At 43.4% G+C, this 22592-nt stretch overlaps 1 protein-coding gene and 1 long non-coding RNA gene across 2 annotated transcripts; one reads left to right on the top strand and one right to left on the bottom strand.

Moving 5' to 3' along the window:
* Positions 1–83: 83 nt before the first annotated feature.
* Positions 84–17636, bottom strand: LOC104592279 (uncharacterized). Its single transcript, XM_010251561.3, has 2 exons — positions 16958–17636; positions 84–561 (listed from the first exon to the last, which is right to left on the bottom strand). The coding sequence occupies exons 1-2, from the start codon at positions 17239–17241 to the stop codon at positions 522–524; spliced, it is 324 nt and encodes a 107-aa protein (XP_010249863.1). The 5' UTR covers positions 17242–17636; the 3' UTR covers positions 84–521.
* Positions 5753–16462, top strand: LOC148789630 (uncharacterized). Its single transcript, XR_016079440.1, has 2 exons — positions 5753–8486; positions 8575–16462. It is a non-coding gene; the product is annotated as an uncharacterized LOC148789630 (long non-coding RNA).
* Positions 17637–22592: the final 4956 nt, after the last annotated feature.

Raw genomic sequence — 22592 nt, 5'->3', positions numbered from 1 at the left:
AACCAAATGCATAATCTTTATAGTTAGTAGTTAGTACTTTTGTTCATTCACAGACGTCAACTGAGAATAATACGACCACTCAATGATTTTATACTAATTATGTTCTCTGTTTCAACTTTCAAACACACAAACACATTGATGAAATGCAAATGGCAAAGAACTGAAGGAAGCTATGAAGACATGTCATCCTAGCAGCAACATACCCGAGAAAAAATAAGGGAAGAATAATGGTAGACTTCATTGTATATATACAGTCATAGTTTATGATGTTATGTACAACAAGGCAGTGCAAAACTGCAAATATAATTTTTGAAATGTTGGATGAGACTTGATCACTTGACGGTGTAGTGGCAATAAATGATATTATGTACAACAATCAATACAAAGATTATCTTAATCATCAGCCACCAGTTGGATGAGATACTGTTGAAGTACTTGAGCAGCGCTCCTTGTGCCCCTCCCACATTTGGCAATGTGTCATCCATGTTCTCATCAATCCTGTCAGGTTGAGTTCAAGGACACTAAGCCTCTGCTTCATGGATATAGCAGGAGAAATTAAACCTGCAAGTGAATATAGAATGAAAACACCAAAAGATATGTATTCTAGTAAGAGAAATATTGGTAAGCAAGTTTCACCCAATGATAAGGTGTGGCCCATGAAAAAACATGTCCAACGTCAACTCTCGAATCAAGGTTGAAAGCATCAAATATGTATCATACCATATTGTAAGATATATATCGTCTTCCAGGGTTAAATAATAATACAAGGTGTGCATCAAATGATGATAACTTGCACTGAAACACTAAAACAACAGAGACAAATAACTTGCAGTTATTACATCAGGAGACAAATTCCACATTCCCTCTTTGATTCCCTTCACACAATTTTAGAGCACCCAAGAGTTACATTCAACCAGTATTTTTTTCATTCGTGCAACTAAAACAATCTAGGCCACAATAGGAAGGGAAAAGCGTCCTGATTTGTAAGACCAACTAGGACCAGAATAAGCCACAAGACTCTTAAAACACATGTCCTACATTGTCATCAAATACATATAAAAAAGGGAGATAAGTCACATGTTCATGTCCAAGGGTCCCTTAAGCCTTTGCAACCATGTCCAAGGGGTCATTTAATGCTCACTATATATAATGACAATTAGTAATTGTCTCCATATACAACTCAGTCCGATATGACATATCTAAAAGCACCAACACAATTGGACCAATGAAAAGTTTTCATCATGTTTCGACAAATTCAACAGCCCATGGGTGTAGATTCTTCTACAGGATAGTCAATAGGTTTCTAAGGCTGCTGCCCAACCTCAAACTAGGAATTGAATAAGACAGCAGCCTTTTATCCAAGGTTAAAGTTACAAAACTGGGAATTAAAGGAAATAGTAACTCTCTCATCCAATCTCCAAGGCTGCCGCCCAACCTCGGGTGTGCTAGACAAAAGGATTTGAAAGTGGAAAATCGATGTTTCTCTTCTCTACTTTTTTAGAGAAGTCTTAAAGGCTTAATGAATACAATTGAAGCCAAAAAGAGTTGGTTATAATGAACACCACCTGAACTCCATCTCTCTCCAACACCATAAACACCAAAGATCTCTAACAACAAGATCAAAAAAGTTGAGCCAAACATATTTGATACTAGAAACTTTGCTGAATCCAAACAACAAATATCCAAAATTGACTTGATGAGATAATATCTACAAAATCTTATTTTTTTAAGATGTTCAACAACCTTTGCTTATTAGGACTTTGATAAGCATGTCATTTTCATGCTTCTCAATTAATGTAGAATACAATAATTAGAAGATTTTGTAACGGCTCTCTTAACAATTTAATATCAAGTTCAATGAACATAAAATAAACTTAACCGTTAATACATCTCAATAAAAACATATTAATTAACATGAAATAAACTTTTTGGATTGGAGTAGTGACCCAACCTACATCAACACAATTTCAATACATATCAATAAGAGCATCCACAACTAAAACATTTTCAATATATTCAACGATTTAATATTAAAACATGTAATAAACTTAACTATCAAACTGAAATTTATTCGAATTGTTCACTTGATTAACTAGTCAAGATTAACCATTTTTCTATTATTAAAATTAGAAATCATAAAAGACTTATAGGTATGTAGTGCAATACATGGCCCATTAACTATAGATGAAATTTCATTGGAAATCTCTGATTTAAAGCAACATTTCATTTGTAGGAAGATTTTAGTGGGATGAGAAACGATGGCATGGGATGTGAAAGGGAAAATAGGTGGATTTTTTCATGTTCCATTTTTTTGTTGCAAATGGGAAAATAGTGGTAAAATCAACCTTAGTTTAATAATTAATTATAACTAAATTATTAATTAATTAATACTAGATTCATAACCCATAAATTATTAATTATTTGATAACATATTAAAAAAATAATTTAATAAAACATTAATGAGTATCATAAAATAAAATATTAATGAAAAATAATCAATAAAAATTTAATAATTAAACAATTATTTTATAATTAATAATTTAATTAAAATATATTACACTAAATAATTTATCAATGATAACTAATTTAATAATTTATGAATAAATAATATTCAAATATTCAAGTTATTAATTAAGTCATGGGTATTTATAAATTATAATATTAATAAAAATTTTTAAACTAAAAAAATGTAAAACGTTATTTAACTAAACTAATAAACTAACTAATTATGGATTTTAAATAATTAATATCTAATTAAGAATTTAATACAGAACAATAAAAATGTTAATATGAACAAGTTAATAACTAACAAAAAATAGTTACTAATGAATTAACTAAGCAATTAATGAATAAATAAATAAGGATTTATTATTAACCTAATTAGTCATTCAACAAAAATAATTAAATACAAAAAAAATAAATAATTAAATATAATTAATACTAAAACATAATATTATTAATTAATTCATAGTAAATATTAATAAAATAAATTTTAAAATATTAATTCTTAATGAATAACTAATTAGATAATTATGAATACTAACTAATAAAATTATTTCATTAAAACATTAGTAATTAATAATTAATAATAATATAATATAAAATAATAAAAATATTACTAATAAATTAATCAAAAATTGCAATTAGGGTTGATTTTCCCACTATTTTCCATTTTGCAACCAAGCAATGAAACATGAAATTTTCCACCCATTTTCCCTTTTCCATACCATACCATCCTTTCCCATCCCACCAAAATCTTACCACAAATGAAATGCAGCTTTAAATCAGAGACTTTCAATGAAATTTCATCTATAGTTACTGGACATCAGGGTATTATAATACATATCTACAAGTTTTTTATGATTTCAAATTTTAACAATAGAAAAACGATTAACCTTGACCAGTTAATCAAGTGAACAACTCGAATAAATTTGCAATTTGATAGTTAAGTTTACTACATGCTTTAATATTAAATGAATATATTGAATATGTTTTTAGCTGTGGATGCTCTTATTGATATGTATTGAAGTTGTGATGATGTAGGTTGGGTCACTACTCCAATCCAAAAAGCTTATTTCATGTTAATTAACATTTTCTTATTGAGATGTATTAACAATTAAGTTTATTGCATGTTCATTGAACTTGATATTAATTTGTTAAGAGAACTATTACAAAATCTTTGAATTATTGTATTCCACATTAATTGAGAAGCATGAGAATGACATTCTTATCAAAACCCTAATAAACAACGGTTGTTGAACATCTTAAAAAATTAAGACCTTGTAACTAGTAGCTCATCAAGTTAATTTTGGATATTTGTTATTTGGATTCAACAAAAGTTCTAGTATCAAATATGTTTGGCTCAACTTTCTTGATCTTGTTGTTAAAGACCTTTGGTGTTTATGGTGTTGGAGAGAGATGGAGTTCAGGTGGTGTTCATTATAACTAACTCCTTTTGGCTTCAATTGTATTCATTAAGCCTTTAAGATTGTTCTCTAAAAAAGCAGAGAGGAGAAACATCGATTTTCCACTTTCAAATCCTTTTGTCTAGCACACCCGAAGTTGGGTGGCAGCCTTGAAGATTGGATGAGAGAGCTAGTATCTCCTTTAATTCCCAGTTTTGTAACTTCAACCTTGGATAAGAGAACTGTTGTCTTGTTCAACTCCTAGTTTAAGGTTGGGCAACAACATTAGAAACCTATAGACTATCCTCTAGAAGAAATCACACCCATGGCCTATTTAATATGTCAAAACTTGATGAAAGTTTTTCATTGGTCCATGTGTTGGTGCTCCTAGAGATGTCATACCGGAATGAATTGTGTATAGTGACAATTATTAATTGTCATTGTATGCCCTTAAATGATTTCTCTATACTTCAACCCATGTCCTTATCCCTAGCACTTCTAGCCCTAGAACTTGTAACAAACCACTTCTTACTGATTTTGTAGATGGTCTTCTTTGCACATAACAAACCTTTTTATTCTACTTTCCCTCATTTTATTACCTATTGAAACTACTCCTAGATTCATCAAGAAAAACTCATTTCTGACCTTATATTTTCTAGTTTTCCCACTTATCCATCTCGATGTTTACATTCCCGCCACTCATTTTTGAACATGTGGTCTTGGCTTCCCACTTACAATGATTTATAAATGAACTAATTATGAATTTTTCCATATTTGAAATTGAGTAATTGATCAACTTCACTCACAAACAGCAAGAAGGTTCACAACAAACCATGTAGGACTACAAGTTTATGGTAATCAGGAACCTGGCACACAAGGGCTCTCTGATATTCATAGCCAAATAAGAGACAATATAAATATCTCTTAGAACACAACTCCGTATGGATCCTATAGAACTGAAAATTCAGATAAACTAAGTTTTGTGTGAAATGCCAAAAACTTGGGATGAGTTTCTGAAATTTTGGCCAAACAAATTTTGCCAAACAAATTCAGCTTCTAAAATTTACTACTTTAATGTCATCAATTTTAGAAACTGTTAATGTCATCAACTTGCAAGAAAATTCATACTTGCAACATCATAGACTGCTTGGATTGATATCCATTAGAAAGGGTGAAAAACCACTCACCTTGATGAGAGCTAACCAATTTTAGAAAGTTGTTAAATAGTTCTAATTTATTTTCTTATATAGGTGTCTAAGAGTGTTTTGGCACCAAATAAAGATACACAGCATTTTTTTTACTTAGTTATTTGCTAAAATACAGGAAATAAATAAAAGAAAATCGGTGACTTTTGAAGACATGATAGCTTCTAAGTGGTAGGAAAAACTAGTACTCCCTAGTGTCTGTGTCATCTACCTTCAAGGAATTTAGTAATGCAAATAAAAGAGGTTAATCTCCATGTAGAACTCCATAACAGTGGGCAACTTGTGAGCTTATGATTGTGCAACTTTTACATTGCGGTTGGGAGTATTTTCAATATAATTCTGTACTTTTTATTATTAACAAAGTACAATTACGGACTTTACCCTTAATAAATTAGACAACTTGCAAAACTTATTAATTCCACTCATTTCTTTTTTATCCATAGTTCCCCTCATTTATGATTCATTACCCTCATTGAACAGTAAAACAACTATTATGTATATGCATTGCATCAAGACTGCATTTGCTAGGATCACATGCCAAATAAGCACAGGAACACAAATATCATCCCACAAATGTAGGAAAAAACAAATATGCACGATTGCACCACTGTTGCATGGATTTTCCTAAATAGATGGCATACCCATGACAGACATGAATCGGAGTCCAATAATCCTTTCTCAATGACACCTTCAACGTAACATTCCATTTTTATTTGACATAAATGAACAGATAATGATGATGCGCAATCCGGCCGGTCTTAGCTGTTAATGACCTTGCCTCTGAATCGAGTAGCGGGGACCTGAAACGAAAGAGATGAAGAAGTTCCGGGGAGAACCCGGTTTAAAGGCTCCGAAGATTAAGTTAGAATCTTTCAAAGGCAAGATAAACCAGATAGCGCAAAGTTTGCATACCTCCTCTTTGGGGGTGGAGCGCCTTTTATAACCACCTCACGCACTCACTCCTAGACTCCTGTGAATGAGTATTTCCGTGCTTCTGCCAGTCCGAGCGTCATCGCCTCTGCTGGGGCAGAACCGTCACTGCTCCTTTTGTCGGAGCCGTCTCTGTAACTGGAGGCAGTGGTGACAGGTGACAGTGGCAGGTGGCAGGTGGCCGTTGGAAATGCGGCCGTCAAGCGTCAGATCCCAAGTCAGTCAGGTGCGCTGCCCCTGGATACGGACTCCTTCGGTGTCAAGTACGGCGTGGTTCGTCCAGTTCAATGCTCCGGAAGCGAAGTGCCTGGAAGGCAAAGTCTCGAGTTCGGAGAAGGGGAGGCCCCAAACTGTCATAAGACGGGCCCGTTCGGGTCTCTGCTTTGTGTTACGGGGTCAATAGGGAGAGTTCGGGCTCCTCGCAGGGAGTCCGATCACTAAGTAGGGAGTTCGGGCCTCTTGCTAGGGAGTCCGAGCTCTAAGTAGGGAGCTCGGGCACTAAGTAGGGAGCTCGAGCCTCTTGCTAGGGAGTTCGAGCTCTAAGTAGGGAGCTCGGGCCTCTTGCTAGGGAGTCCGAGCTCTAAGTAGGGAGCTTGGGCACAAAGTAGGGAGCTCGGGCCTCTTGCTAGGGAGTTCGAGCTCTAAGTAGGGAGCTCAGGACTCTTGCTAGGGAGTTCGAGCTCTAAGTAGGGAGCTCGGGCCTGCTAGTCCCTTCCCTTTGGCATTTGTACCCTCGGTATGCTGTCTTGAGTGCCGAGCTGCTTGTCTTTTTTGCCACGTGCCGTGATTTGCAAGGTCAGGCCAAATCTTCCATCATCAATTGCCCCCCACTCCTCGTGCTAAGGTCTTGCCCTGGCGCGGGGAGTTCGCAAGGTGTTAGGTAGATTTGTCCTGCACTTTGAACCTTGGTTCTGCTGGCGCGAGGTGCGTTTGTCAGGGTTTCTTGGGTTTCTTCGAGCGTCCATTTATGCGGGAAGCGTGTTGGCCTGTCTAAATGTTGCTAGATGTGGCGGTGCGCGCGCTTTGCTTCAAAATTTCAAAAAGGATGCACGCCACTTGGGGGCGCGAAAGCGGGCGCTTTTTCAAATTTGAAAAAAACGTGCCACTGCCGTCTTTTCTGAGACGTGCGCTGACGTTCCATCAGTTTCGAAAAGATGCGCGTCGTCGCTGTCAGTTTCAGAAAGACGTGCGCCAATCACGTCTCGGTTTCGGGCGACGTGCGGTCAGGGCAGTCGTAGGCCGTCGGATTGGCTTTGATCTGAGCCGTTGCCTTTTGGTCACTGTGTGCATAAATAGCAGGGGGGGACCCCGATTTGTTGTCGCTTTTGTATTTCTCTCGAGCTCGCGTCTGAGTTTCAGCTCGCATCAAGTTCGCGTTCAAGTTTTTTCAGTTCGCGCTCAAGGTCTTCCGTTCGTCCAAGCTCCTGTGGTCTACAGCTTTCGTCCGGGTGAGTACTTTCCTGGATCTACTCCCAATGTCTAGCTCGGATGGTTCAGATAGTCATTTCAGCAGGTCTGATGCAGGTTCTACGAACCAAGTTGCATCCCCCAATAGCCTTAGCGAGCCAGAGGTAGAGCTCGAGGAAGAGTTCGAGCCTGTAGGCCGTGGCGCTTCGGGTAGTTTGGCGTCCACCTCTCGCCGAGGTCGGATGTTAGACAAGTTCGGCCCTTCGACCATGACGCCCGAGGGGCTCCAATCCCTCATTACTTACTATAACTTACCCGAGGAGTATGCTTATTTCATACCTTCGGCTAGCTTTCCTTGGGAACATGGTCCTGATGAGATCATAATATTCTGGGAGCAGCTCGCCGCGGGGCTGCGATTGCCTTTCCACCCCCTCTTCGTCGAAGTCTTGAACCACTTCGGCGTGACAGTCGGCCAGCTTCACCCGAACTCTATTCGGAACTTGGTGGGGACAATCTCCCTTTTCTATGACGAGAGCTTTCCGTTGGACTTGGAGATTTTTTCTTCAATCTTGATGCTCAAGAAGAGAGCGGGTCCTCTCCCCGGGCGCAGGCGGGCTTACTACCCATCTCCTCGCCCAGGTTTTAAGCTTTTACACGAGCTCCCCAACAAGGTCCCAACATGGAAGCGGGACTATTTCGGGGTGCGAAGTGTGCTGGGGTGGCCTTTTCAGACCGAGTGGGGAATGGCCGCTCCCGACTCTGGGGTTACGCTTGACAAGGAGACGGCGAAGGGCCTCCGACAATGGGCGCGGCTTGGGCTGAAGTGTGAACAGTATCTGACGGAGGCCAAGCTCATTGCGGCCGGCCTGAGCTCGGGTAGGTCCTTCACTTAGAGACTCTTATCTTGCTGTCTTTCTTGCTTTTTACTGATGGCGAACTTCTTTTCGCAGGTGTGATGGATTCGCGAGGGACCCGAGGTGGACACTTGTTTCAAGGTATGAAGAGGAGAAAGCGGGTTGCCAAGCGAACTCGCGCCGAGGTGCCTCAGGATGCGAGGGACCCGAGGTGGACACTTGTTTCAAGGTATGAAGAGGAGAAAGCAGGTTTCCAAGCGAACTCGCGCCGAGGTGCCTCAGGATGCGGAGCCCGAGGTGCCGGGCTACCAGCCAAAAGATCCGCACAGGGGGCCCGAGATGGTCCCTCCGATGTAGGAGCCAGCGGGGGGCCCTTATGCTGAGACTACATACACAGGGGCTCCTACATACTCCGGTGCTCCTGCTTACTCCGGGTCTGCTCATACGCGAGCTGGTCCCTCGGGCTCGGGGGCCCCGGGGGATTTCAGGAGCGTGTTGACGCCGACCTACGCTCTTCAAAAGAGTAAAGAGGCCATCTTCCCCGAGGAGGTCGCGGCATGGACTGATCTCCCTCTGCATCAAGTGGCCTGCCGTACCGTTACCCACGCTATGGTGGTAAGTGTTCTCCTTTTTTAGCTCTTTGGCTTTTGTTTTGTTGGTTCTTTTGATCATTCGGTCTCTTTTTTGGCAGGTAAATTCTTCCATTCACGCCTTAGCAGCTCAGGTGGAGAGGAGCTCGAGGGCGAGGCGGGGCCTTCGGGTTTTGCCGAAGTGCCTTCAGACGATGATGAAATAGCTCCTGGCTTGTAAATTTTTTTTTTGTTTGTATTACCCTACTTTTGGAATGGAATGGTTTGTTTAAGTGCTTGTTGTTCTCTCCCGAACTGAGCATATTTGCCGAATTAAATGTATTTGCCGAACTGACTATACGTCCGGTCTGTTTTCTGCCCGGGTTACCGCACTCGCGCGGACTATTTTCTTTGCTTGTGCCGAGATTCCTTCGTTAGCTCAGCATCCTAGCCCGTAGGCTTTGGTGGTGATTTTACCCATTTTGCTTGGCGGTCTATAGGTAGTATCGCCTTAGGTTGACAATGTTCCATGCTCGGGGTACTTGTTTTCCCTCTAGGGTTTCGAACTTGTATGCCCCCCCGAGTGCTTTCTTTACTCTGTAGGGTCCTTCCCAATTTGGTCCAAGTTTCCCTACGCCGGGTTTGGGCACCATGACCTTACGGAGAACCAGGTCGCCAACGCGGAAGTTCCTCTTCTTTACTCGCACGTTATAATACCGAGCTACCTTTTGCTGGTAGGTCGCAGCTCGGATGTGCGCAAGGTCTCTCACCTCGTCCAGTAGGTCGAGGTTGGTGCGTAACTCGCCTCCGTTTGTCTGTTCGTCGTATGCTTCTAGTCGCAGCGTAGGTACTTCGATTTCTGCAGGGATTACCGCCTCGGTGTCGTAGGTGAGGTTAAAGGGGATCTCTCCTGTGGCGGTTTTTTCTGTGGTTCGGTGAGCCCATAGAACACTTGGTAGCTTGTTTGCCCACAACCCTTTAGCTCGGTCTAGTCGTGCTTTCAGTCCGCGGAGGATGGCTCTGTTCATTACTTATGTCTGACCGTTTGCCTGCGGGTGTGCGACCGACGTGAAGTTCTGACGAATTCCCATATTTTGGCACCATTCTTGGAACTTGATATCCTCAAACTGTTTGCCGTTGTCGGAGATCAGTACCCGAGGTAGCCCAAAGCGACATACTATGTTCTTCCAAAAGAAGTTCTGTATGTTTCGGGCTGTAACTATTGCTAGAGGTTCAGCTTCTATCCACTTTGTGAAGTAATCTACTGCCACCACTAGGAATTTTCTCCTGCCTGTCGCTGGTGGGAATGGTCCCAGAAGGTCGATGCCCCATTGGGTGAAGGGCCATGGACTGGTGAGGTATTTGAGGTCGGCAGCGGGCTGGTGGTGGATATTGGCATGCTTCTAACACTTGTCGCATTTTCTGACGAGCTCGATGGCCTCTGTCTTCATCGTTGGCCAGTAATATCCTTGTCAAAGTGCTTTTTGGGCGAGGGCTCTGCCCCCCAGGTGTCCGCCGCACAAGCCTTCATGAGTGTCGCGGAGTACTAGCTCGGCTTCGGCTAGGCGCAAGCATCGCAGGTAGGGGAGCGTGTAGGATCGTCGGTACAACCGTTCGTCTATCATGACGTATTTGGCTGCCTGGCGTTGCACCCTCTTGGCTGCGTTGCGGTCCGCGGGGAGGGTTCCGTCTAACAGGAAGCTCGCGAGTGGGTCGATCCAGCTCGGCTCTGCTTCAGTGACGGGAGCGACCTCTTCTGCCCCACCGAGAATGTTGGGCCGAGGTAAGTCCTCTACGTACACGGTCCTCATGGCATTGTGGCTCGTGCTGGCTAGTCGGGACAGGGCGTCGGCCTCAGTGTTCTCTGACCTCGGGATTTGCTTGATGAAGTGTGACTGGAAGTTGAGCAGAGCCTCCTTTACCTTTGCCAAGTATGCAATCATTGTGAGCTCGCGCGCTTCGTATTCGCCTGTAACTTGGTTGACCACGAGCTGGGAATCACTGCAGATAACTACGTGCTTTGCTCCAACCTTGTGCGCTAGGTTTAGCCCGACTATCAGTGCCTCGTACTCCGCCTCGTTGTTGGATGCCGCGAACTCAAAGCATAGTGCGTATTCCAACTTTGTTCCGCTCGGGCCGCGTAGCACTATTCCAGCCCCGCTGCCTTGCCGGTTCGAGGAGCCATCTACGTGAAGGATCCAGGGCTCCTCATCCCAGTTCGCGCTTGGTCTAACCAGGAGGGATGCTACACTGGCTGCTACTTCACGGGGTTCGGACTCGATTGGTTTGGGAGCTCCGAGCTCGCCCGAACTGGGGATCTCGGGCTCGACCGGCTCGGGGGCTTCGAGGCTAAACGTGCATTCTGCGATAAAATCTGCCAAGGCTTGGGCCTTAATGGCAGTTCTTGGTTTGTACTGGAGATCGTACTCGCTGAGTTCGATGGCCCATTTCGTCAGTCGACCGGAAACCTCGGGTTTGAGTAAAATTTGTCTCAGAGGTTTGTCGATCAAGACAATGACGGTGTGAGCCTGGAAGTACGGGCGGAGTTTCCGAGCTGCTATCACCAGTGCATAGGCTAGCTTTTCTATCTGCGGGTACCTTGTCTCTGCTCCCTGCAAAATTTTACTAACATAATATATGGGTCGCTGGACCCGGTCTGTTTCCTTTATTAGTACCGAACTGACCACCTCGTCGCTTGCCGAGAGGTACAATTCTAAGACCTCGCCCTCCTCGGGCCGAGCTAAGGTTGGCACACTGGCGAGGTAACCTTTTAGCTCGTCAAACGCGAGCTGGCAGTCGGGTCCACTCGAACCCTTTGCCTTTGATTGCTTTGAAGAAAGGTAGGCAGCGGTCTGCTGACTTGGACACGAAGTGGCTTAGGGCGGCTATGCGGCCGTTTAGCCTCTGAACTTCTTTTACTTTCCGAGGTGGTCTCATATCTAGGATGGCTTTTATCTTGTCCGGGTTGGCCTCAATACCGCGCCGATTGATAATGTAGCCTAGGAATTTGCCCGAGGTGACGCCAAAAACACATTTGTTGGGGTTCAATTTCATGCTAAACTGACGCAAGATTTGGAAGACAGAATCTAAGTCTTGTATTAATTCTTGTGAAAACTGTGTCTTGACGACCATGTCGTCTACATAACACTCTTTCTTCGTGCCAATCAGGGGCCGAAACAGCCTATTTACAAGTCTTTGGAAGGTCACCCCGACATTTTTTAATCCGAAGGGCATGACCTTGTAACAGTACAGACCGAACTCGGTTATGAAGCTGGTTTTTTCCTCATCGGACTGGTCCATCCGGATTTGGTTGTAGCCTGAGTAGGCGTCCAGGAAGCTTAGCAACTCATGTCCCGAGGTCGCGTCCACTAGGCGATCAATTCTGGGGAGGGGGAAGCAATCTTTCGGGCAAGCTCGGTTCAGGTCGGTGTAGTCGACGCACATGCGCCACTTGCCGTTCGCCTTTTTTACCAGCACAGGGTTGGCCACCCAGCTCGGGTAATGGACTTCCCTTATGAAGTCTGCTGCGAGGAGCTTCTCGACCTCCTCGTCGACCGCCCTCCAGCGTTCTGGGGCTAAGTTGCGTTTCTTCTGTCTAACGGGTCTGACTATAGGGTCAGTGTTAAGCTTGTGAGTTATAAGGTCAGGGTCAATACCGGGCATATCAGCCGCGGACCATGCAAAAATATCTAAATTTTGAAGTAAAAAACTCACCAGTTCGGTCCGTAGGGGTTCTTCGACGGAAGCACCGATCTGGAGTGTGCGAGCCGGGTCCGTAGGCGAAGTCGGGATTGCAACTGTTTCTTCTGTGGGCGAAGGTCGTTCCTCGCCTTGCTCCGCAGGCCGCTCCAGATCGAGGTCGCCGGCTGCCTTGGTTTTTCCCTTTAGGGCGGCAACATAACACTTGCGGAACTCGAGCTGGTCGCCCCGCGCTACCCCCACACCGAAGTCCGTAGGGAACTTCTTGGCCAAATAGTAGGTGGAGACCACCGCACGTAGGATATGCGTAATTGGCCGCCCTATTATGGCATTGTATGGGGAGGGGGTCGCGACCACCAGGAAGTCATGGTTGAGTCTGACCGCACAAGGCCATGTGCCGACTTCCACAGGTACTGTATTTTTCCGAGGGGCCTGACTTCCTCTCCACTGAAACCCACTAGGGGAGTGTTTGCGGGCTTCAGTTCACTCCTCCGTAGATGTAGCTGGTCAAACGCTGATTTAAAGAGGATGTCCGCCGAGCTGCCCGAATCTACGAGTACGCGTCTGACCTCGAAGTCGCTGATCCTTAGTTTAATGACAAGCGCGTCATCGTGGGGGTAGCGGACTCCTCGCGCGTCGTCCTCCGTGAAGAAGATTGGTTCTTCGGTCTTTGGTCTCTTTGGAGGGTTCCACTCCTCGAGGGCCGCTTTGCGAACTGAAGTCCGGGCTGCTGCCGAGGTACACCCTGCTACCACCGAACCTCCCACAATTACATGGATGGTTCCCCGAACTGGCCTCTCCACCGGAGGCTGTCGCTGCAACGGTTCGGCAGGCCTGCTGCTAGATTCGGGGGCATCCTTTTCGTGCTCCCCTGGCCAATCTGCCTTATTGTTATTATTGTTGTGCTGTACAAAGTTTCTCAAGTATCCGCGACGGATGAGCCCCTCTATCTCGTCTCGGAGATTATTACACTGCTCGGTACTGTGACCATGGTCTCTATGGAAACTACAATACAAATTCTTATTTCTTTCGTTTGGATTTCCCTTTAGGCGAGGTGGCCACTTCACGTATGGGGCATCCTTGATCGTCATTAAGATCTCGGTCCACCTTGTGTTCAGTGGCGTGTAATCCGTCCAAACTGCTAGGGGAGCTCGGAACGACTGGTTCAACTTCGGCTCTCGGGCCGGGTTTTTCCAGTCGACTGGGTTAGAGGGCTCGCCTTCCCTCTTTCTTTTCTCGTTTCCGCCCTCGGTTCATTGGTTGATTTCTTCCTCTGTCCTCATGAACTTGTCCGTGAGCTTGAGGTATTCGACCACGGTTGCGGGCTGGTTAGCTACCATGTGCCATTTGAATTCTTTGTGCGTTACCCCTCTTTTTGCCGCCGCGGGGTCTAACCGCGGTATCTGCAAGCATGCTTCGTTGAATCGCTTGATGTAGCCCCGTATGGATTCTCCTTCCCTTCGGAATACTCCGAAGATGCTTTCCCCTGCTCTGGGGCACCGTTTGCTAGTGACAAAGTGTGCGGTGAATACCTGCACGAACTGAGCCCAGCACTTTATCGACCCGGGGGCCAAGTTCCTGTACCAAGTGCGGGCTACCCCCCGGAGGGTGGTGGTGAAGGCCACGCACATGCATGATTCGCTGGCTCTGGCGAGGTGCATTTGGGACTGGAAGGCATCAACGTGGTCGTTGGGGTCGAAGGGGACCGCCAAGAGTTCTGATGCGAGGGGGGAAGGAACTAAGAGAATCGGGGCAACTCCTATCTCGTCCGAGCTCGTCTCTTCTTTGCCTCTGAGCTCTGACAGGACACGGGTGGCGGTTCGGCGACTTCGCCGGCGCCTCCACTGTTGAGTGGGCCTTGTACTGGCGCTGCTGGCATCCGTGTTGCCGAGCTTGATGGGCCCAGAATGCTGGTAGTCTGCTGCTGCCAGTGCGCCGAATCGGTTTTCCGTAAGGGGGAACTCGGGCTTGGAGAGCCGAGGTGCCGACCTCACGGGCGAGGTTCCCGACCCGCTCGTGAGCTGCGAGGCGGGGATGACTTTTTTCTCTCTTCGGCCTGGGGACGAGGCCTGGCTGTTAGGGGGGTATTGGGGCCCGGAGGCCTTTCCTTGGTGGGGGCGCCCATCTTGCGGGGAGGCCTTGACCGGCCACGGAGCAGGGTGGCGAGGTGGAAGTAGTGATTGGTTCAGTGGCAGTTGGGGGAACTGCTGTTGATAATGATACTGGGAGATGTTGTGCAGCACTTGGTGTTGGTGAAGCTGGTGTTGCTAGAACTGTTGCATTTGGGCTTGCATTGCCCGCATGCACTGCATCAGGTCGTCCAACCGGTTTTGGCTGGCTGCCAAGGGGATGGCAGTCGGTTCAGTAAAGGTTGTCTCAATAGGGGGAGGGAAGGGGATGCTTGTGGCAGGAAGGTTTACGGGAGCCACCGCTTGTGGCGCATTCAAACTGGGGATTCCATCCACCGAAAGGGGGATGGTGAACTGTCCAACGCACACCACGGGAACTTGAAGTTGTTCCCCGGTGGTGTTTTGTCTCTGTGCCGCGTCCGGCGTTGCTGGAAGAGGCCATGAGTGTTGGGTTTTTTGAAGAAGAAAAAAGGGGGTATGAGAGTTTGGAGGGAGGCTTTTTGAAGCGTTCCCACAGACGGCGCCAATTGATGATGCGCAATCCGGCCGGTCTTAGCTGTTAATGACCTTGCCTTTGAATCGAGTAGCGGAGACCTGAAACGGAAGAGATGAAGAAGCTCCGGGGAGAACCCGGTGTAAAGGCTCCGAAGCTTAAGTTAGAATCTTTCAAAGGCAAGATAAACCAGATAGCGCAAAGTTTGCATACCTCCTCTTTGGGGGTGGAGCGCCTTTTATAACCACCTCGCGCACTCACTCCTAGACTCCTCTCAGGTCGGGAATGAGTATTTCCGTGCTTCTGCCAGTCCGGGCGTCATCGCCTCTGCTGGGGCAGAACCGTCACTGCTCCTTTTGTCGGAGCCGTCTCTGTAACTGGAGAGAGTGGTGACAAGTGACGGTGGCAGGTGGTCATTGGAAATGCGGCCGTCAAGCGTCAGATCCCAAGTCAGTCAAGTGCGCCGCCCCTGGATACGGACTCCTTCGGTGTCAGGTACGGCGTGGTTCGTCCAGTTCAATGCTCCGGAAGCGAAGTGCCTGGAGTGGTGCATAAGGCAAAGTCTCGAGTTCGGAGAAGGGGAGGCCCCGAACTGTCATAAGACGGGCCCGTTCGGGTCTCTGCTTTGTGTTACGGGGTCAAAAGGGAGAGTTCGGGCTCCTCGCAGGGAGTCCAATCACTAAGTAGGGAGTTTGGGCCTCTTGCTAGGGAGTTCGAACTCTAGGTAGGGAGCTCGGGCACTAAGTAGGGAGCTCGGGCCTCTTGCTAGGGAGTCCGAGCTCTAAGTAGGGAGCTCGGGCACTAAGTAGGGAGCTCGGGCCTCTTGCTAGGGAGTCCGAGCTCTAAGTAGGGAGCTCGGGCACTAAGTAGGGAGCTCGGGCCTCTTGCTAGGGAGTTCGAGCTCTAAGTAGGGAGCTCGGGCCTCTTGCTAGGGAGTCCGAGCTCTAAGTAGGGAGCTCGGGCCTCTTGCTAGGGAGTTCGAGCTCTAAGTAGGGAGCTCGGGACTCTTGCTAGGGAGCTCGAGCTTTAAGTAGGGAGCTCGGGCCTGCTGGTCCCTTCCCTTTGGCGTTTGTACCCTCGATATGCTGTCTTGAGTGCCGAGCTGCTTGTCTTTTTTGCCACGTGCCGTGATTTGCGAGGTCGGGCCAAATCTTCCTTCATCAGATAATGTTCAAGATTACTATAATTTTTTATATCAAATGTTGCTTAGTAACAAAGTCAACATTTTTTCCAGGCATACAATGTCAGAATTCAGAAAAAAAAAAAAAGAACTACTTTCTTCTGCTTGATTAGTAAAGAAGTGAACTACTTTGATGATATATCATGTATGAACTATTTTCGTGAGTCTATGTTTTCTCATCTTGCCAAGCCAAACTCTTGGACAAGCGTTGGATTATGACTCTAAACACATTCAGTCCCTAGTGGTTTTGATACACTTAAATCACACTATGCATATCGGATCAGAGTAGGAAATAGTGAAATGCGTTAAAGATACGTATTCATTAGAAGTGGGTTCATCCAGCACTTACAACTGACGTATGCAAACAAGAAAACAGCCTTCTTCAGAGATATAATGATCACAAACATCAATTTTTTCCATCCATATCAGAAATATCAATATTGAATTCAAATCAGTATTGGATATCAAAATCATTTCTAGGAACAATATTTATAGAAGAATAAACAGTAAAACTGAATTAAACATCGCCCAAAAAGCATATCTCTGGAAGGAAACAGAAAGGTAAAGAGTTGATCGAACTACACACCTCAACGGGAGCTGAACTATCCTTTGTTGTGGATGTGTTGAACCCCAAGCACTAGGCGGAGCTGTTGTTGCATAGTAATCGTCGTCATCATCATCAACATCGGCCCTAGATTTCACCGTCAGAGGCGCCGGCGTCCAGTAAACCTGGGGTTCAGGTTCCTTGGCCTGGTTTTTGGAAGATCCCTTGCTCTTCGACGACCCATGCTCCTTGTCAGATTTCTTCTTTCTCCTAAGGCTTTCGAGAGCAGATAAAACGTTCGCATTGCTTATCCCTAAGGGCCCCATCGCCCATCCTGCTCCCACCTCCAACCATTTCTAGCCCGATCACAAACAAGCCACAGTTGTGTTATTGTGTATTGGAGCAAAGGCCTCCGAAGACTAGAAGCAGCAGTTCTAATTGCCGGATTGAAACTAAGAATAACAAATCTCTAGCCTTGCAAATTATGGATTCGAGACTAGGGTTACAGAGAAACGTCTAAACCAATTAGATTTTCTTACAGAAAATAAATAGGGCAAAACAAACTGGGGCAAAAAACACCTAAGAAGGACTCGGTAACCCTGTAACCTCACCATACTCGGTGTCGCCAAAAAAAAAGAAAAATTACCAGAGTTCTGATGAAGAAATTAGGGTTTCGAAACAAATGAATCAAAAGAAACAGAGAGAAAATTAAGGTGTTTCCAACGTGTGACGATATCTTACTACTTACGAACTTCCGAACTCTTCTATCATTAATCCAACGGTAAATAATTGATGATGACTACAACGGTAAATTACCAGTTTGTAATTTGAGTGCCGCTGTAAAATCTGCTGATGCTGATGGCGGTTACAGAATACAGATACGTGGAATTTTAGGACACATGGCTTGGGAAGCAAAGAATTTGGAGACCCGTCTCTAGCAAGGAATGCTGCCTACCGTCGGATCTGTTGACCAAACTACTCGGTAAAGATTATTTCACGAGTTTGATACGTGCCACGTGTCCTTTCGATAGGTACTTCTATCAAGCATCATTGCAGCCGAGCTGCCTCGCGAGCACGCTTCAGACAAAGGTGGGTCCAACGGTGCTTTTAAAGGAAAACTATGCATTGGTCCTATATTTTCTTACCTTTTCTTTCAAATCAAACATAGCCTTAATTTAAACATTAGAATTCCTCCTAATGCATTTACTTTTGAAATATTACATGTGTCGATGCTTTGAACCAAGCTTCAAAATATTAATACATATCAATATAATATATATATATATGTATGTATATGCACCGATAAATAAACTATCTCAAAGGATTGATAGGTTTATCTCTTTTATTTGGTATGTGACCTCTTTTATTGGTTAACGCCAATGAAATAGCCTACCTTAAAGAACAGGCATGGAATGAAATAGCCTGTTTCATTGGCCTTAACCAATAAAAAAGTTCACATGAAAAAACCTATCAATTTATCAAATAAATCGATACTTTAAAACTTGCTTTGGACCATAGTTGAGATGAGCTCAAATTAGCCTCTGTAGTTTTCCACAACGTCCCATAGCACATCCCCGTCGCGTATTGGAAACATTTCTTGATGATAAGTATAAAAAATAATGAGATATCGTTGGGAGATGTTCCCAATATACGACAGGGATGTGATGTGGGATTAGGGGTGGATTCGAACCAAGTCGAGCCAAATAGCTATTCAAGCTTGGCTCGCCAAGGTAGTATTAGGCTTGAGCTCAATTCGAGCTAGAATCTTGAGTTCGAGCTTGACTCGAGTCAAAAGCTCGTTAGTTTGTAGTCAACTTGAGAAAAATGTTTTATAAAAATTAAAAAAAATTATATATTAAAATTTTTATTTGATAATTAAAAAATTCAAAATTATAATAATTAATTATTATTATATATAAAAATAAAAATATTATATATTGTATGTATGTATATATGTAGCTATTCGAGTCGGCTTGTGAGTCTTACGAGCTAAGCTTTATTAGGCTCGAGCTTGACTCGACTAAAAAACAAGCTTGTAAATGGGGCTTGAAGCCCGATTAAAACCAAGCTGAACCAAACTCGAGTAGCTCATAAAAAGTTCGGCTCGTGGCCGCCCCTCTATGAGGGATATTGTGAGAAACTATCTTGTGGGGGGCTGATTTCAACTTGGTTGAGATAGAAAGGAAATGACTAGCCTAAAGAGTACTTAAGCTAGGGAAAAGTTAGGGATTTGCCAAATTATTCCTATACAAGGAAATTAAAAATATCCGGTTTGAAGAATTTACACTGAACACGTGCTTTCAGACTAGGTACATTCGAATTTCAACAAATTCCCCCACCTGAGCCCGCCCAAATTGCATTTGCACCCCTAAATATATAATATATATTTATATAATTCCAAATTGATGACAACTTCTCTAGTTATCCTTTTATAGGCATGGAATGTGCCATTCCAATGTTTTAATTTTATAATATTACTAATAGGGTATGGTCATGTCATAAGCTATGCACTAGTATAAGACTTATGGGAATAATAAAGTATATTTATTTACTTTAATGTATTAACTGAAAAGGCACAAGAGATGGGATCTAATTAAACACTGAAAAGTAATTTTATAATATTATTTTAATGTATTTACTGCCATGTAGCTGATTTAATGTGGAACCTCTGATTGGTTGGCCATTCACTCTCCTAATCCACACATAAGATTCCCACATTGTGTTGGAAAATGGAAATTTACCCCATTGAGGTCACTAATTTATAGTTTGATTTTATTTTAATTTAAGGACATTTAGGGTTTTAATATTTCAACTCTAATCAAGCTTATCAACAAAGGTGTATTTTATCAAGGTTACCAAGAACAAGTGGGAATCTAATTAAACACTCCAATTGGCTAGCTATATTGGTAAGGTCTTTGGCTGGTTGTAGTGTAGCAGAGATGGGATCGGTTCCCACCTTCGCTCAGGTTCAGGTATTATGGGTATGAGAGATGGGCTATCCTGTTGTTTAGCCCATGAAATAATATATAAAAGCGTAAAATACAAAAACCTCCCCTAAAGTTTTTGACAATCATAAAAACCTTTCCTTTAGTTTTATTTTAACAAACACCTCCCCTAAACTTTTAAAAAACCTGACAAAAACCTCCCTTCCAAAAGGAAAACGTTAAATTGATTTTCAAATACCAATTATACCCTTTTGTAAATCATCCTATTTAAAACTCGAAAAAAAACCTCAAACTTGTCGAACGCCTCGACCTCTCCTTTTGTGAATCACATTCCCCGCCTTTTGTAAACAATGCCTACATCCGTTTTTGCTCAACATCTTCCAACATTGCGCTAAGGTGTAAATCGAAAAGAATCTGGTTGTAAAAATTGCAAGTGTCATAACAAAGGAAACTACCATCCAAAAACATTTGGGCTGAGTTGGCGGGAAGGCAGCTAAGGAGCTTAGTTCGATTCTCGGTGAAGTAGAGGTGGCAGCCAGTCAGGGAGACATCACTGTGGCATTGAGCTAGTATGGTATCGAGAGGGAGGGTGAGAAGAAGAATGAGAATTTGAAGAAGAAAACCCATATATGAGATGTTGAAGCATTAGGATGAACGAGAAAAATCATAAAAGATAGCATGATAGATGCATGGATATCTCAATTGGTATGTTAATATTTTCATGGAACATCTCTCTCTTATTCTTAAAGGATTTATTTTTTCTTGTTCCCCCTTTTTTTTCTATTCCAATTGAAATTTTGTGGTTGCATATAGCTGGTGAGGCAGGGATGGAGGGAAGGTGGGAAATTTTGGCTGTTGGTGTCCCACAACCTACATTGTTTAGGAGCTTTTTTCTGCGTGATATGTTACCATGAATGTAGGGTAAAAGAGCAATTGCCTTCAATATTCTTTCAACGGGACTGGATGGATTGACATGTCATGCGGAAGAAGTTAGCCAACAGCCTAGGCTGTTTTGGCTCCCAATAGCCAAAGTTTTCTCAGTTTTTCCAACCAAGTAGATTCCATCATCTCATAAACTACTTGAATCATCTACTACTGTTATTATATGCATAAAGAAAAAAAGGTGCATGTATTAACCAATGTTTTGAAAATCGGACCAGATTGACCAATTGAACTGGTTGGACCATGACCCAGCCCCTGGCTAGTCTAGATATACCCCCAAAATCGGTATGTCAAAAAAATCGGGAATAACCGGTCACCCTGTTGGTTCAGCTGGCGAATCGTAAAACCGGTCCCGGTTTTGTATAACCAGCTGGTTTTTTCATTTTCAAATTTAGTACACAAAGACAAAAAAAAAATGTTAAATTGGGCCAAACAGGCCCTTAGGTCTAAATCCAATCGAATCCCAAATTCGAAAACCTCAAAACCATCGATCTCTCATTGTTCAAAATGGCAAAACCTAACTTAATACCACCTGACTTGACCACCATCAATGCCTCCAGCTTCGTCGACACCATTACTGTCGCCACCAACAGGCTCTCTCTCTCTCTCTTCTTCTTCTTCCCGTCGATGGACTTTGTTAATCGCGCATGTCCCTCTCCTTCTAAATCCACTGGCCAGTTTCCTCTCCTCCTCTTCTTTCTTCTTTTTCTTCTTCTTCCCGCCGATGTATTCTGTTTTTTGCGCCCCTCTCCCTCCAACTTTGCTGGCTAGTTCCTCTTAGACCTGTTCATGGGACACGTAGGGCTGAGCTTTGTCTATGTATCAATAGAATACATTCAAGAATGAGCCCGAGCCCGACACTCATATAAAGTTCGAAGCTCGGGCCCGAGCTCGAGCCCAACCAGAAATTTGAAAATATTTTTTTTATTTTTTATTCAATAAAAAAGTGTTTTATTTATATTAAAAACCTTCAAAACTCAAAAATAATAAGCATCTCACTATTACTTAAAAAAAAGGAGAACAAAGAAAAAATATTGTATATATATTTTTTATTATTTAATATCTATATCATGTTGGGCTCAGGCTTGGGTTGGGCTTTTTTGAGAAAGCCTGAGCCTGTCCCTAAAAAAAGTCGGGCCCAGTGCTTTAGGCCCGAGCCCGAGCCTGCAGGCCTAAAACTATGACCAAGCCCGACTTATAACAAGTCAGGTTGGATCGGGCCATCGGGCTACTTGGCCCATGAACAGGTCTTCCATTGATTTCTAAATTCCAAACCTGCAACATTTATTTTTCTTTATTCATTATTGATTAGCTAGTTGAAAGTTTAGTTACACTTAAATTTTAAAATTTTAATGTTTATTTTTTAATTATTAAACTTGATTATTTAATTACTCATGAAATTCCAACTTCATTTTTGCTTCAGGTTTGGAATTTACCAAGTGGAGTCTCCAACTAGTTGTTCAATCTACCAAGTGGAGTCTCCAACTAGTTGTTCAGTCTTGCAAGTTAGCTTACCTAATTGTCTAAGCCCTTTCAAATAATTGAAAATTGAAATTGAATTTAGAATTGTGATTTGTGATACTGATAATGCAATACTATAATAGCTGAAAATTGAAATCAGATTTACTTTATCATGTATGCATTATAATTTCTGAATTGATATTCTTGAAATGCCTTTTGTGAATTGTGATGGTAATTTTAGTTAAACTCTGAAAGTTTGAACTTTGAAGTGTTATTGACTTATTTCTATTATGGATTAATTTTCCTTCATATTCAATAACTATTTTGAA

The sequence above is a fragment of the Nelumbo nucifera genome, chromosome 8 (genome assembly GCF_055504915.1).
Source record: "Nelumbo nucifera cultivar China Antique chromosome 8, China Antique-T2T, whole genome shotgun sequence".
Taxonomy (NCBI): Eukaryota; Viridiplantae; Streptophyta; class Magnoliopsida; order Proteales; family Nelumbonaceae; genus Nelumbo; species Nelumbo nucifera.
Note: the sequence above shows the minus strand (reverse complement) of the source record. Positions and strands in the feature narration are given on the sequence as shown.

Bases quoted from the DNA above. Each gene is read 5' to 3' on its own strand.
- LOC104592279 (XM_010251561.3), bottom strand. From the start codon at position 17,241: ATGGGGCCCTTAGGGATAAGCAATGCGAACGTTTTATCTGCTCTCGAA. The intron at 562-16,957 runs GTGTGTAGTTCG...ATTCACTTGCAG, and splicing joins ATAGTTCAGCTCCCGTTGAG to GTTTAATTTCTCCTGCTATA.